Here is a 15,654-nt window from a genome sequence, read left to right as displayed (position 1 = left end):
GGCAACAACACCAGTGCGAAGTAGAGAAAGCAGGCGTGATACAAACACACACACACACTAACACAGCCGCTCGATCAATAATTGATCAGCCTGGAGGGCATCACATGTGACAGAGGAGCAGGAGAGATGCGTGTCTGTGGTTTCAGGAGTGTTCACCAACCTCACTGTCTCACTGCTCTCGACCTTTGACCTTTAACCTGCTCGCTATCAACGATCATAGAGCACAGCGGTCCGACAGTAGATCTGTGCAGGAAATGTCTCAGTAGTAACGTTCTCCTAATATCAGTGTGTACGCCATTAAAGCAGCAGTAGTTTTGAAGCACAAGATGTAAACGTTTGTAAAAGCAGCATGAAGATTCCTGCAGGTACCCAGAACCAGGCCATGGTGTCTCTCAGTTGTACTCAGGACTCACATTGGATCCACATGTGGCTTCTAAAGCTAACCTGTTGGTTTTGTAGCATTAGCCACCAAGCATGGACCTGACTGGACCTTTGGCTTGAATGAGTCTGATGTGAGGAACTGGAGCGTTGGGTAACGTTAGTGCTTTGGGTCCCTGAACCTTTCACCTTTCCCCGTTGCCTCCACGAGGCCATGTTGGTCTGAAGCATATAAAATAAAATGATAGCAAAGAAAAATCAGGTGAGAACAGAAATGAGATCAGACGAACAAAACACAAAGAACGTGTTGCCTGAATGAAAAATCTAAATTAATGAGAAAACCTGCTCATACACTCTCGTACTGGATTCATTCCTCTTCTTTTGTATTCGTGCCATAAAGGCATCGTAACGCGTGTTCCTGCTCCTACGTTGATCCTCACGGAGCAGCCGGAGTCACGATTCACAGCCTGTGAAATGACTCCATGTGCGTTTTAGGGGGTTTAGGGAATATTCCTGTCAACTTAATGAAGACAACACATCAGCTGCTCTGGAAGGAGCAAAACAACCCTGGACTTTGAAAACTGAACTGGAGCCTGATGACAAACGTCGTACAGGAGATCCAGCCATAAATCTCCTGCTTCTTCATTTCAGTCAGCGCTGTGGATGCTGTTTTTCTGGTTTTTCAGTGTGATGTAAGGAAAACACAGTCATGGAAAAATACATTTGAAGATTAACATGCTACAGCTGACAAAGACCAAAGAACAACATCCTGATAAACAACTAAATGTACGGTTCACTTAATTATTTGAATTACTGTTCAAACCTGATGTCCCTCTTTGAAAGAACTATATTTTATATTCTTTTGGAACGTGTAGTTCAATGGCTCATTCATATTTCGCAACATTTTAGAGATTTGATGCATAAAGAAACCAGAGAATCAGTTTAAACTTTGGTTAATATTAAATTTCTAAGCTGAATGTGCAAACGTCTTTAGTGAGAAAATTAGGGTTTTCTACTGGAGCCCCGCTGAGACCCCTTAGGGGCCCGCTCAGGATTTATGGAGCAATAAAAACTCCCAGCAAAGAGACACATTCTCGTACAGAAGGTGGTTGTAATATAGACGATTAGTCTGAAAAGAGCAGGGAGAGGATATGAGAAAATGTGGGAGAAAATAGAGAGGAAGACTGATGGTGGTGCATTAGTATGCACAGCAGCTCTGCAATATGTTCACTGTGTCTGCACAGTGTGACAGAAAACACACAAACACATAAAAACTAGGAACAGGGCAAGAAATAAAAAGCGAAGAAAACCAAAACAAATGGAGGAAAACAACAAAAATAGATTTATCTCCACTGCTCTGGATCGATTTTCTTCTTCCTCAAGACAAATGATCTCCGTCCACTGCTGCCAGTCGGTTCTCAGACTGGACACACACTTTTTGGATATTTTTAGAGACGAGCAGAGCATCGCTCGGAGCATCAGTTTGTCAACATGTCATTTCAGCTGCCAAACAGTGCTTTTATTGTGAAAGGGTGTCATGGGGTCAAGGCAGTGGGAGCCAAAATGTTTAAAATGCAGATTCAGCTGCTGCTGTAAATAAAAGTTGACGTTAAAGATCCTCCACTGATTTTCTTCTCAACATCCTGTTCCTGTTCCTGAAGCTACGGCGTGAACTACAGAAGCCTGGGTGGGACAGAAGGGTTAAGGATTATATAAAGATTATTATTATTATTATTAGCGATAAACACATGGTTCAGGTTAGGAAACAGTCACATTTCAATCACAGCAATATTTAGAATATTACACCTGAAACTTCCTGTTTAGCCGACCAATCACAGCACTTCTTCCATAGCCCAGGTGAGATATTTAATCCGCCTATCAAACAGAATCGAAGTAAAACTCTTCAACATAGATTCTATGTTTTTTTTTTTTGTTACGTTCATCACAAATGTTTTTTTTATCGTGTCCTTAATAATGCATGAGAGTTGCTGGTGTGTTTGTGTTGTCTCTGAGCTGCTGCACTGCAGTTGGTCAAATGCAGAAATTATAATGCGACTCATGAAGCTGTTAAGACCATGAGAGCTTTGCACTGATCCTCCAAACCTCTCCGGTGTTTTTCTCTCTCATCTCCCTGGATTTCCTTATCTTCAGTTGCCTTTTATTTCCTTTCCACACTTCCTCCTCCCCCTCTCTCTTCTTACCTTCCCACATTTCTCCCCATCCCAGTTATTCTCCTTTGCTTTCTCAGTGTTTTCTTTCTCTCTTTTGTTTCCGTCTTCCTTCTCCCACCGTCAGACCCCTGATCCAGTCCCTCCTGGTCCATTTGCCTCACAGTCATATTCAGATGAATCATTTCTGCCTGTTTGATGCACTTAAGTAGATTCTGATGTCAACCTGAAGAGGTTTGGGGATCACATTGTATGAAGCGCTCTGATAGTTTAGATAGCAGAACCCAACCGGAGTAAATGTCCCCAGGAGAGTAGGTTCTGTTTATCTGAGCATGACCTTCTGTCTTTAAAGATAAAGATTTTGTTGTTTTTCAGCCCAGACCCTAATCCAGAGGCCCCTGTATTTTCAAAAACCAGCTCCATCTTTTGATTCTTCATTTATCTTCTAATGTCTCTTTCTGTTCTCATTTTTTCATCCCTTCAAAATAATGTTCCTCCCCACACGTCATAAACTATCAAATAAACCACCGCTGCCTCCTCTTTTTCAGCTCTCAGTCTTACGGTCTGATTTACTGCAGACCCGTCAGCTCACTCTCCGCCTGCTAATTAAAAGCCTGCTGGGTCTCACATTTTCTCTCTGAGGAGACAGATTATAATATCTTTAGCTAAATAAATCTGGAAGGAGAAATAGCTGTTTGTGTTGCTCACACAAATGTCCTGAGCAGTCCTAACCTCACCGTCTCTGCTGCCGTTGAACTAAATGGACTCACATGGAGGTTTGGTATTAAGTCTTTGGTGAGTCTGAATCTAAGCTGGTCAGACCTGCAGCTCCATGTTTATCTGCAGCACTGATGTCTGATGATAAACTCACCTGCATGCAGAAGGTGATGAAACTGAAAAGCAAGAGCAGCATCACGTCACCGTTTGATGACGCAGCTTTCCACAGCTCACACCCAGATACAGACTCAAACTGTAAAACGCTTGGACTATGTGTTTGTGACCCGCTTTCATACTTATCACACGTTACATTTCATCTCTGGTGATTTCTGGGTGAGCGAGAGGATTTAAAAATCTCAAGTCTTACTCTTGTTATGATCCTTTAACTCACTACAGATTCTGAAATATTGATGGAGTGAGAAAATTGGACTGACTGTTTTCAGGCCTGTTTCTAGAGGATAAATATCCTACACTGGCCATCAATCCAAGCTTCTCTCCAGCCCCAGTCCAACATGGCGTCTGAGTGTTTTGGCAGCCGTTCAGACTGAACCGAGTCCGGCTGCCAAACTCTCCTCCTGGGTCTGATTTCTGCCTTCGATCGGATTGATGTCAGAGAGGAGGGATATCTGCTGTCAGGATGCAATGACCCCTGACCTGCTGTCAGCCACTCGTACTGACGACCTTCCAACTTTTGTCTGAGTGGGAGTGAATTTATTGGGGGGTGGGGGTGGGGGGGGGGGGGGGGGTGGAGGAGGTTTGGAGAAGTGGGAGTCGCAAAAACAAAAGAGAGAAACGGCGGAGGAGGCGATGTCGAACAGATGGGGTTTGTTGATGCTTCAGCAGGCTAAATGGTGATTAGATATACTGTCTGTGTCTGTGTGGGGGGGCAGCTTGGTGGGTGTGAAATGACTGCAGCACCCATGGGTCCATTTTGAAGCAAAAGTAAAGGCTCAACTTCACTTCCAGTGCTGAGAGAGTCTCAGCAATGAATGTGGTGTAACCTGGTTCAGCTTATGGGTCTGAGCCATAGACCTCCATTGTTGTCCAAAAACTACTAAAAACACAGCAGGGAGCCACAACGCTGACCTGGCTCACATGGTTCTTCCTCACCAACAAAGGGAGGCCCGTCTGTTTCCAAAAACCAGCTCCAGACGCTGAGAACGGCCGTCACTGTTTACAGGCTCTGAAGGAACCAAGAGTCCACTGGTCTCTGGTTCCACCAGCTTCTCTCTGCTCACCAGATCATCAGATCATTACAGTGTATTATAAACCTCTTAGCGCACACAGGCGTGTGCTAAACATTTACCTGTCGCTTATAAATGCTGAAAGATTGTTAGCAACATATTTAATAATGAAGATAGAATTTACAGAAGAAGAGCTGATCTATGTCGTTCGTTTCTACATCAGCTGTCACAAAGTGTTTCACAGTAAAAGTCACAGAATAAACGTCGGTGCTGCTCCTGAGCTCAAAGCCGGTCAAACAGAAATAAGTCACTGTGAAATACAGTGTGAAGGGAGTAACACAGCTGAGAGTTATGTAACAGTGTGTCTACACCTCGCTGCTACCAGACCCGTGTTCCTTACAGACAAGTGTGTGTGTGTGTGTGTGTGCGTGCGTGTGTGTGCGTGCGTGCGTGTGTGTGTGTGTGTGTGTGTGTGTGTTTCTGTGGTTGTGTGGACAAGTTTTAGCTGAAAACCATCAATGTGAGGACATTTCCACTGGTCCTGATCCCTTCAGAGACCTGGTCTGAGGTCGGGGTTAGACAGTGATGCAGCTGTGGTGATTTATGTTGTTTTGTAATCATGAGTGTCCTCACAGCTATAGGAAAATAAGCATGCATGTGTCTTGTTGTTCTAGGAAACATGCGAGGACCCAGTCGGATCTCTGTCTCCATGGCAACTGCATCTTCCACCTCATCTATCCATCCTTCTTTCCCCACTTTGCCTTCCTGCTATGGTTACATTTATTTGTTTATTTGTTTTTATGGGGTTTTTTTTTTAACACGTTCACACACACACACACACACACACACACACACACAGGCGTAAGATCAGTAACACGCACACACAGGTGCTCAGGTGCGTAAGTGGTTACATAAACACACACATTTACCTTTTCATGGTTAGTTAGCCGGATGATGAAGATGTACAACATCGGCTTCACACACACATCATTAGCTGCTCAGTCAGCGAACCACATTTGTGTGTGTGTGTGTGTGTGTGTGTGTGTGTGTGTGTGTGTGCAGAATGAGCTTCCGTGTGTGTGTGTGTGTGTGCATGATGTATGTTACTTATTTTATTCTCCAAAATATCTGAATCTGACGAACACGACAACTTCACTAATTCACTGAAACCCTCTAAAGTCCATCTTCTCAGTTTCATTATAAAACTTATCACAGTTTTTGCTCAATTTATTTATTTCTGACTCCATATTCCCACAACACAGAGTGTGATCCTGGTTTTTGTTTTGTGTTTGCTTCAGTGTTTAGATGAAAATTCAGTTGTGTCTTTTCTGTCTAGTGTTGTTCTTCCACATTTCTTTGGCTGCTGTCATTTCCTTATTTTGAAAAGCTGGTCTTCCTGTGCTCCATAGAAAAGCTGTAACGGTAAAAACAGGCTCTGATGCTCCTGTTTGCTCCTTCTGTGCTTACAAGGTTTGAAAGTTGGGAAGCGCAGGAGTGGAAACATTGGCCGGGTGTTTGTCTCCCAGCTGTGAAACATTTCTGGCACTCAGTTCATTTTCCTGCAGGATTTTATAGCCGTTTGTCGTTGAAACTGTTCTTATCCTCGTGTTTTGTTCAGCACGAGCTGCTTTCACGGCCTGTTGAATTATTCATGCACCTGCAGCTCAGCAGGCACAGTGGACTGGTCAGTGTGTGTGTCCCAGTACAGCATGGGTGGTGGATGTGAGTCACGACTGTGGAAAATCCCACTCTCCAGCTGCCTCCTCCTTCCCTGCACCCTGAGGCGATTAGAAAGCGAGAGGTGTCACTCTGCGGCATTTCCTGCTCCCACAACGATGGGAGGACGAGAGAGGACCCTCGGTGTGAATGCAGTCAGACAGAAACCACAGCGTTTATTAGGAGTCTGCAACAAATAGTTTTAATTGCTTCACGTCTCTCAGTTAAGACAGGCTTGTTTGACTGAAACTAAAAGGTGGTTGTGGTGTGGCTGTAAATCCATTTAATCTCTTTATTTATTACCGTCTCACCGCGCTCAGAGTGCTGAGGAGGAGACATCGTCAAAAACAACAAACAAATAAGTTTATGTTGTCATAAATATGGTTCAGGAGGGACCTTCTCCACCTGCCAGGAGGCCAGCAGGTTGTTTTCATCGACGTACGTGCACCAGTGGTGACCTCTAGTGGCTGAAGTAGTTATGACCTGAATTTTGTTGGTGTAGTATAAAGAGAGATGAGGTTGAGGTTTATGGAAGGGTCAGAAAACCTAGAACTTCCCCACAGGAGAAACATGTTTGTATCCGATTTTGTGTACGATCTTTTCCGTAGTTTAAAGGCAGATTTCACGGGATTAACAAGGTTTTTTGTTTGTCCTGTTGGGTCTTTTATTAAAGATGCTGGTGTTTGTGTTATTTAACATAGTGTCAGAAGAAGTTCTAACTGCAGCACTAAACAGATCTTCTGGAAATAATAAATAATAATAATAATAATAATAATAAATCTTCTCTGTATTTAGTTTAAAACCATCTTTGAATGTTCACAGAGAGAACGTGTAAAATGCAGATACAGAATATTATGTATGGAAATAAAATCAGTATGAATCACACTTTCATTATTCCCAAGCGATAATAAAACTGAGCCCTGACGCCTGAGAGCACAGACAGAAAATGCTGATTCCGACTCAGAAAACAGTAAAACTCAGCTCGTCTGTAGAGACACGTCAGTTTTTATTGCCGGAGGAAAAAAGAGGCTGTCGGAGAATTAAGACCGCTCGTTTGCAAAGTGTTACCGACTCACTTTAATATGTTTAATGATATTACAACAAAGAACAGTAACGTGAAGAACTAAAGGTTAACACACACAAGAGGCACTTCTTGTTTTCAGACTGTGATCTGATGTTGGACTATTCATCTGTCTCCTCTTCATGTTGTGTCTCTTTGTCCTGCTTCTTTTCTTTCATATACAGGCTCCTGTTTTTTCTCCTTTTTTACACTCTCACTTTCATCTCGCTGCACAGTTTTCCCTCCATTAGGTCCACGAGAGGCGTTTGGTCTTTCTTCTCTCAGATGCTGAAGCCTTTCAGAACAGAAAATCCTAACGCTGCCTTCCTCTCTTTGGGTGTCTCATTACAGAAAGTCAGTGAGAAGGTTGGAGGGGCGGAAGGAACCAAACTAGATGACGACTTCAGAGAAATGGAAAAGGTACATTTCTGTCCGTGCACCTGCTCTTTGTTGATGGTTTAACATAAACCTACAACATATTAACATAAAACTAGTGATTAAAGATTTGAAATGTGCAGTCACCAGTCACTGATGCCTGTTTTCCTCCTGCTCTATGTTTCAAGAATCAATTTGACTCAGAAACTGCAAAGACTTTCTATTCCTGACCGTCAGGCCTCTTATCTGTCTCCTGTCAGTCTGCATTAGTGTCTGGGCGTCATCATCAATCAGCAGGTTGGTGTTTTGCTTCTGTAACAATTTGCATGACGTGTTTTCGTCTGCAGAAAGTGGACGTCACCAGCAGAGCAGTGTTGGACATCATGACCAAAACTACAGAGTATCTGCAGCCCAATCCAGGTATAACAGCCGGACTCAAACCACAGCCAGCTGCCGCAGCACGCGGCCCAGATCTAACATCAGTGTCTTCTGCTTCCTTAAAGCATCCAGAGCCAAGCTGAGTATGATCAACACCATGTCAAAGATCCGCGGGCAGGAAAAAGGGCCTGGTTACCCACAGGCTGAGAGTGTCCTGGGCGACGCCATGTTGAAGTTTGGACGGGAGTTAGGAGAAGAGTCCAGCTTTGGTAAGTGGGAATGTAGGGTCTGCAGAGACCTGTTGACTGGGAGGAGTTCAAAGGTGCAGCAGTAACTACTTCAAAACAAAACACAGTGAATGAGATTTAGCCCAGTTTTTAAATCCTTGTTCACACATTTCAGACTTTGACTTAGCTGAAACTGATGAACTCATTCGACCAGTTAAAGACACAAAGCCAGTGATTATTTTGGTTCATATTGGCATGTCCAGGCAGCTCTAGAGTCAGAAACAAGTCTGTCCTTGGCTCCACAGCAGCTTATTCTTCCAGACATGACTTTTTGTTTCGGATCAGTGGAAACCAGCCCTGGGTTTCATAATAACCACTAAAGAACAGTGGATCTGAAAGTGAAGGACAGTCTGAATCAACCAGACCATCTCGAAGCCGAGCACCTACACGCCAACGCACACTGAGCAATGGAAAGTCTTAGCTAATAATCTCACTTCCCTTCTCGTATCTTTTCCCTGTTCTCATCATTTCTCTGTTTATCCTCCCTGTATTTCTGACTCTGCCCTGTGCTTCCTCACTCTTGCTTTTCTTTCCTCCCTTCCCTCCAGGCCTGGCTCTGATCGACGCCGGAGAGGCGATGAAGGAGCTCGGAGAAGTGAAGGACGCTCTGGACATGGAGGTCAAACAGAACTTCATCGACCCGCTGCAGAACCTCCACGACAAAGACCTCAAAGAGATACAGGTGAATAAACAGGTGGCACTGATGAGCAGCTGGTGTTACAGACGACGTGCAGCAGGTTATTGGACACGTCACCATGAAGTGATTTGTGATCCAGCTTCACCTCCTTCACCTCATTGTTCTTCTCCACTGCAGCACCACCTGAAGAAGATGGAGGGCCGCCGCCTGGACTTTGACTACAAGAAGAAGCGTCAGGGGAAAGTCCAGGACGATGAAATCAAACAGGCGCTGGAGAAGTTTGACGAGAGCAAAGAGATCGCAGAGCAGAGCATGTTCAACCTGCTGGAGAGCGACGTGAGGACTTTTGATTTTTTATTTGGCTGCAAAGTGAAATTAAATATTTCCATTTATTTAACATAGGCCTTAAGGTGCTGAGGAGAAAAAACACAACAATAATAAAATGGGCACCATGTCTGGTGTTTATGTTGGTATACGGCTGCTGTTGCTAGTGTCACACATGCAATTTGGAAAAGGACCCGTGTGTTCAAAAGTCCAATTGCAAAACAAACGGCAGCCATGCTGTTCCAAGCCAGACCTAGGCCCAGCATGGGCGCAGAGCAGAGCTGGTGCGGTAGATGAAACGCAAGCGTGTGTGTGTGTGTGTGTGTGTGTGTGTGTGTTGCAGATAGAGCAGGTGAGCCAGCTGGCAGCTTTGGTTCAAGCTCAGCTGGAGTATCACAGCCGCACTGCCGAAATCCTGCAACAGCTCTCCAGCAAGATGGAGGACAGGTAATAATTTATCTGCCTACTCTGAGAAAATACTGGAAGAAAACAGGTGGAAGCAGTTTGACAACAGGTCTGTCATTTATCCAGGATAAAAGAAGTGTCCAGTAAACCCAGGAAGGAGTACGCTCCAAAGCCCAGAATGACCCTGGAGCTGCTGCCCCCCAGTGAGAGCCACAATGGGGGGATACACTCTGCCAAATCCCCTGGAAGATCACCAGGTAGAGGGAGGAAGTGGGATCTGGGTGTTAGACTGTTATCAGCGTCAGACTGTGATTAGACAAAGACCCTCAGGAATAAACATAAGAGTCAGGGTAGACTACACTATAAGAAGACTGGCCTCCCCCACAACATAAACACAGTGAAGCAAAATGAAAAACTAGATGTGACACAGTCTTTATACAAATGATGAAAGATCCATCAGACCAACACACACTGGACGCATTAAATGTTTTAATGATGTTGTCAATAAACCAAAACTACAGAATGTCTCAGAAAGACTCAGCTCAGGCCACTGGGGGCATTTGACCTGAAGTTCTTCTTTTTGAAACCCTCACTAAACCTGTCTTGTACTTTGCTGCCGCCCCCTCACAGCCCCCTTGGACCAGCCCTGCTGTCGAGCGCTCTACGACTTCGAGCCAGAGAACGAAGGCGAGCTGGGCTTCAAAGAGGGCGACGTCATCACCCTGACCAACCAGATCGACGACAACTGGTACGAGGGCATGATCAACGGCCAGTCGGGCTTCTTCCCCATCAACTACGTGGATATCCTGGTGCCGCTCCCTCATTAGGTCCCTCCAGTGACCTGCACCTTCACCCCGACCAATCCAGACACCCAGAAAACAGCCTGTATTTGCATAAACAACAAACGACGCCCTCCTTCTACTTCTTTTTTGTGCTTCTGTGCGATTCTGCTTTCACAAAACGGACTGAAACGAGAGGTAGGGCGGTGATTAGAGGAAGAAGAGACGGAGAGGAGGATTTTAGTGAGACAGATGCAGAGCAAAGAGAGAGAAGGCGATGATCTTTTATGGCCCAGGGCTCGGCCGGGCAGCACTGGATCCCACTGAGACTTACGAATAAGGCACGATGTAAATGTTCGCGCATGTATGTGTCTGTATGTGTGTTTTGAATCTATTATGATCAAGCCAGCACAAATTCCTGCTTGTCAACTAAGCTGCCTGACAGCTTTTTGTGATACCGTCTCCTTCCTCTCTTTATACTTTTCTTGCTGTCAGAGTAATTTGTGGTTTCTACTTGAACTTTCCTTCTTGTGCTTCTCTTCAGCCCTAGACTTCTCAGCAACCGTCACAGTCTCCTCCTCTCTCCTCCTTCCTCCTTTGGCTTTTAGCATGGCCCCATACTGTACACTTGATCCAGAGCGACAGTAGGTCATCGGACCCTCCCGTTTTTGTCCGAGTAGATCTCGTAGTCATCCCAGCACTTCTCGTAACATGCTCTGCCTTTCTCAGAGACTGCATTCAATACGCACCAACCAGCCAAATCAACACTTTCAGTGATAGTTGAGTTTGTAGGAGAATATCTTTGGAATAAACCTGTGTCTGCAATAAGTAGGTTTTTGTTTTTTTTTTTTACAGGATGAAGAAGAAGAGAATATCAGAGTTTACAGGTCATGAGTCAATAAACAGGCCAGTTGTACTGAACACACCTTTATTATTTATTACACAACAAAGAGAAGACGCGTATTTATTCTTTCTGTGCTGTTTTTAGTTATCCAGCCAGTGTGTGTGTGCGTGTGTGTGTGTGTGTGTGTGTTGTGGAGTAGATGCTTGTTGATTTGTCTTATTTCAGGCTTCACAAACAGAACTGATGCCAGCTTTTCTTAACTTCTTATCTTCACTACCCACATTCCCTCTACCTGATGAAAAGCCACTTTATCTGCGTTAAACCAGGATGTGGTTCGCTGCCTTGCACAAGGGCACAACAGCTCAGTCCTTCCAGTCTCATTTCTGATCATTTATTCACCAGCTGTACTGAATACCTTCTCTGAACGTTCTAGCTAGAACTCACAGAACATTGTGGGAAATTACAGAGTGCTTGAGAACGTTCCTGGGCTCTCTACGGTCGAGCAGACGCTGCACAGATTCATCGTGATTCAGAGTTTCAGCCTCGTTGGATGTTGTTTGACGTTCAGTTTGAACGGGTGCTCGATTAATCGTCTAAATCTTCAAAGAACAGTCGGATCGATTTCCAACTTTTCCTGCTAGAATTATGGGCCGTTGTCTCGAGTAGTGGTCCCTGGTCCAGTTCAGCACGTGGCAAAAGCTCAGTCCGATTGTCTGTGGTGAGGTTGATTGTGTGTTTCCTGGATGAGTAATTCACATCGTGGCTGTGACATCGAACAGACGAACAGTATTATCTGTCTCTTCAAGCCTTTCTTCTTCTTCTTCTTCGCCATTTGTTGTAGAATCACAGGAAGTAACGCTCTCTCATTTTGTCATCAGAGCCTTCTGGTCTGAATGAGTTTTGTTGGACAGAACTGACTGAGGCATCTGTGCTTATCTGCAGTATTAAGGACTCTACTCTGACAAAAACCTTATCAAATAGTGACTAGGGAGAACAAAAGTGTGTTTTTAGGACAATGGGAACCATCAGTTTGTGTCACAGCACTGGAAACAAACCAAAGTTACAGAGTTTTGCCTTTTATAGCACGTTTTAATATATTTGTGTCTCATACCCACAAACTAAAGGAGGCAGCTTTGGCACATGTTTAGTGTTTCAAGCTCCGAGAAGAGTTTAGTCGATGTTCTCTAAAAGATTAGACTGACTGGAGTCAATGGAAATGTTCTGACGGTGTCTAGAGCTTTGGTGAATTGCTTGATGAAACATTATGGTGCCTGAAAACTATGAAGTGTCAAAGGTCAGAAACAGAACCTGAGCTGGACCCAAGTAAAACTGGTGCACAGAGAGAGCTAAGGTCACATTGATAGAAATCTTGTTTTATTCTTACAAAGTGTTGTTTAGATTAAAAGCTTAAGGTTTTTCTATCCAGGCATTATTTATTGTATTGGCAGGAATCTGTGCTAACGTGGCTAACACTAAGCAGCTAGTCTGTCGCTTCACATTCAGCTGTGGTGATGCAGAATAGTGCCTGAATACTTAATACCTCGTCCTGCGTGCAAAATAATCTCTCATTTCAAACACGCACGTTAACGGGTGACTTTTGTTTGAAACTGACGTACTTTGCATTATTTTTGTCACATTCGTACCTTTTGCTTTAGGCTGACTGCTTAAAAAAACAATATAAAATGTATATTCCAATTATTTTCGCAATATATTACAATAGCTGGCTTTCATTAGCAATGAGGTTAGGGTTAGTAAATATTTATTTATATGAGATAACAGTCATTTTAGTTGAAGTTTTTTTTCCCCATATTTCTTCATTTATATTTGAATCTTTTACCTTTTTCCCTGAACCCAAACACACTATGCTCACCATAGAGAACAGCTCATCAGTATAAGAAATCACATTTTAACATACAGTAATGAGGTATTCTTCTCAGTATTTACGAAGTACCTGTTGGTGTTTAGAACTGTAGTGTTGATGGGATGCAGATACTTCATTTTTGTATTCTGTAGATGTTTTGTCAAAGTGGTAGGATGCAGCATTTTGCTAAGACGTGACCGTCCATTTAAAAAGGACTGTTAATTAGAAGTGTGACAGGTGTCAGTGTTTTCTTCGTGTTTCCTAAGCCAGGGGTCAGGGGTCACATCACGCTGGTTGTTTCCACAACAGTAATAATTTAGAGAAAGAATATTTTAGAACATTTTTGGTACAAAGATAGTGAAGTTTAAGTGTTCTATTAAAACAAAGCTATAAATGTCTCTTTGGCACAATTAATAATAATAAAACTGAAAGAGGAAAAGTTACAGCTTTACGGTTCTTCAGATTAAACATCTATGAACTGTCAATAAACATCCACAACCAGGGCAATAAATGAGGATATAACAATAAATATATAATGTTTGAATAAGAGGAAGAACTGTGGAACCTCTATCTATCTATCTATCTATCTATCTATCTATCTATCTATCTATCTATCTATCTTATCTATGAATTTAAGTCTTTCATACATGACAACAAGCTCTTTCTTTCTGGCACATCCTTGTTTTTCTCTGATTCTTACATGTTGTAAAAAAAACGGGTTTGAAGCACGACTGTGTGTTTTTTTTGTTTTTTTTCTTGTTTCTTTGTTTTTGTCTGTTCTGAGTCTGAAACCTGATTTTCTGAGTCTGCCTGTGGAAAGTCTGTGAGCTGCATGCAACTGAACCGCTTTACGTCTGCTGTTTCTGATGTTTTTCCACAAAAAAAAAAGTAATAATGGAAAATATTTGTCTTGCTGGCTTTTTTTTCTCACGCTGCATTTTCTCTCTCCTCATATTTTACCTTTCAGTTTTGAGCTGTTTTGTACAACAGTCTTCTTCAAATTGCAAAGTGCTTTAAGACTTTTAAAAATTCTCTTGAACATTTTTTCTTGCACACCTTGTCAGAAATTCTTGTTTCTCTTCTTCTTTGTGTTTCCTTTCATGCTGATTTGCCCTCTATGGCGATGTGTATTCTAACCTCAATGAGGGACTTGTACAGTGTTACCTTCCACTTTCCCGTTTCACTTTAACAAGTCGGACCTTGGCCACGTTACAGGTGGAGCGAAACCTGCAGACTGAAGCTTCAGCAGAACTACTCTCATTGGTTTAGATGCACCTGAGGTTAGTTTGCTTTCCGGGCTATATTTATATTCACGCAAACACATGGAAGAGCTGTGCAAAAAATTAGAGAACGTTTCAACAAGAAATCTACATTTTGTTGCATATTGAAAAGCTGATGGACTTTATAGTTAAGTTTTAGGTGTAGTCTTTTGGTACAGAAAGAAAGTGAAGGTGGAATGGACTTAAACTGGTCATTTTGACATCAACAAGTTATATATAAACCAGTAAAGCAAACCCAAACAAAATCCCGTTTGATATTTTCCCCTTGAAAGATTTAAATTCTGTTACAAACTTATTCATTTGCTTGTAGAGTTAGACTAGACGATTTTTATTAGCCCAGCTCTGTGTAAAACAAGAGGATTAAAATATCTTAGGATTTAAGATGTAAAATAATATGTCACACACCAATGGGATTAGTTCTTGCTCTCTGAAGAAGCATTTCTAAAACTGGACCACCAGTCTGCACCACGTTCTGCTGGGTGTAGCTCTGGCCTTGGTCTGACCTGTGGCTGTGTTACATAGTACTGTCTGCCATGTGGCTGTATAAAATAGCCCTATGCCTATGAAACCTGGTGTCTTCTGGTGAGCTACATGTGTGTATGTGAGTATATACACACCTTGTTGCTATTTATCTATGTACTGTACGTATTCATTTGGTTATTTATTTATTTATTGGTTCCTGCGTCCTATTTATTGGTTTTGGCACCTGTGGCGTATTTGGCGATTGTCAATGCATTGATGTGTGATGTGGAGGAGATGGGGGAATTTGGAGGGGGGGCAAAGATGGTGGGGTTTTTTTGGCACTGGTGTAGGGGGGAGGGGGTCAGTGGAAAAACTTAGCTGTGATACTAACGCTACCTGTTGCTCTCCTCGTACTGGACGATGATATAATATAAGACCACTGTATGTATAACTGCTTGTCGTGAAGATGATCTACAATGTAATGACAATAAAGAATTAACACCATGAGGACACAGGACTCCAGTCTGTTCTTCTTAGACAAGGAACAACTTTACGTGTCAAACATGCTCAGCTACAAGTAAACATAAAAATCCGCTACAGATGTAGAATCTAGTTTTTTCTGTACTGGTGAGTAGTTTGTCTGTGAAGCAATGTTTACTGTTACTGTGCTAACAGGTATTAAACTCTGAAACTGTCAAATACATGTAAAAGGTACAACATGAGTACTTCAAAAAAAGGTGAAAGTCAAACAATCGAAACTTAGAGTACAGTGTAAAAATATTCTGTTACAAGTAAATTT

At 42.9% G+C, this 15,654-nt stretch overlaps 1 protein-coding gene across 2 annotated transcripts in view; it reads left to right on the top strand.

Annotated features, from left to right (window-relative positions):
* Window positions 1-11,235, top strand: part of LOC113139891 (endophilin-A1-like) — a 15,404-nt gene extending 4,169 nt beyond the window's left edge. The window contains exons 1-10 of one of the 2 annotated variants that reach the window (XM_033325694.1): window positions 2,357-2,371; window positions 5,343-5,370; window positions 7,573-7,643; window positions 7,946-8,018; window positions 8,102-8,245; window positions 8,812-8,945; window positions 9,078-9,236; window positions 9,568-9,671; window positions 9,756-9,886; window positions 10,260-11,235. In XM_033325694.1, the coding sequence (XP_033181585.1) occupies window positions 2,357-2,371; window positions 5,343-5,370; window positions 7,573-7,643; window positions 7,946-8,018; window positions 8,102-8,245; window positions 8,812-8,945; window positions 9,078-9,236; window positions 9,568-9,671; window positions 9,756-9,886; window positions 10,260-10,456 (1,056 nt within the window). In that variant the 3' untranslated portion in view covers window positions 10,457-11,235. Of the gene's footprint in view, window positions 1-2,356; window positions 2,372-5,342; window positions 5,371-7,572; window positions 7,644-7,945; window positions 8,019-8,101; window positions 8,246-8,811; window positions 8,946-9,077; window positions 9,237-9,567; window positions 9,672-9,755; window positions 9,887-10,259 lie in introns of those variants that run through there. The other variant, XM_026323517.1, reaches the window with a different exon arrangement.
* The last annotated feature ends 4,419 nt before the right edge of the window (window positions 11,236-15,654 follow it).

The sequence above is a fragment of the Mastacembelus armatus genome, chromosome 18 (genome assembly GCF_900324485.2).
Source record: "Mastacembelus armatus chromosome 18, fMasArm1.2, whole genome shotgun sequence".
NCBI lineage: Eukaryota > Metazoa > Chordata > Actinopteri > Synbranchiformes > Mastacembelidae > Mastacembelus > Mastacembelus armatus.
This window is presented reverse-complemented; position numbering and strand designations above follow the sequence as displayed.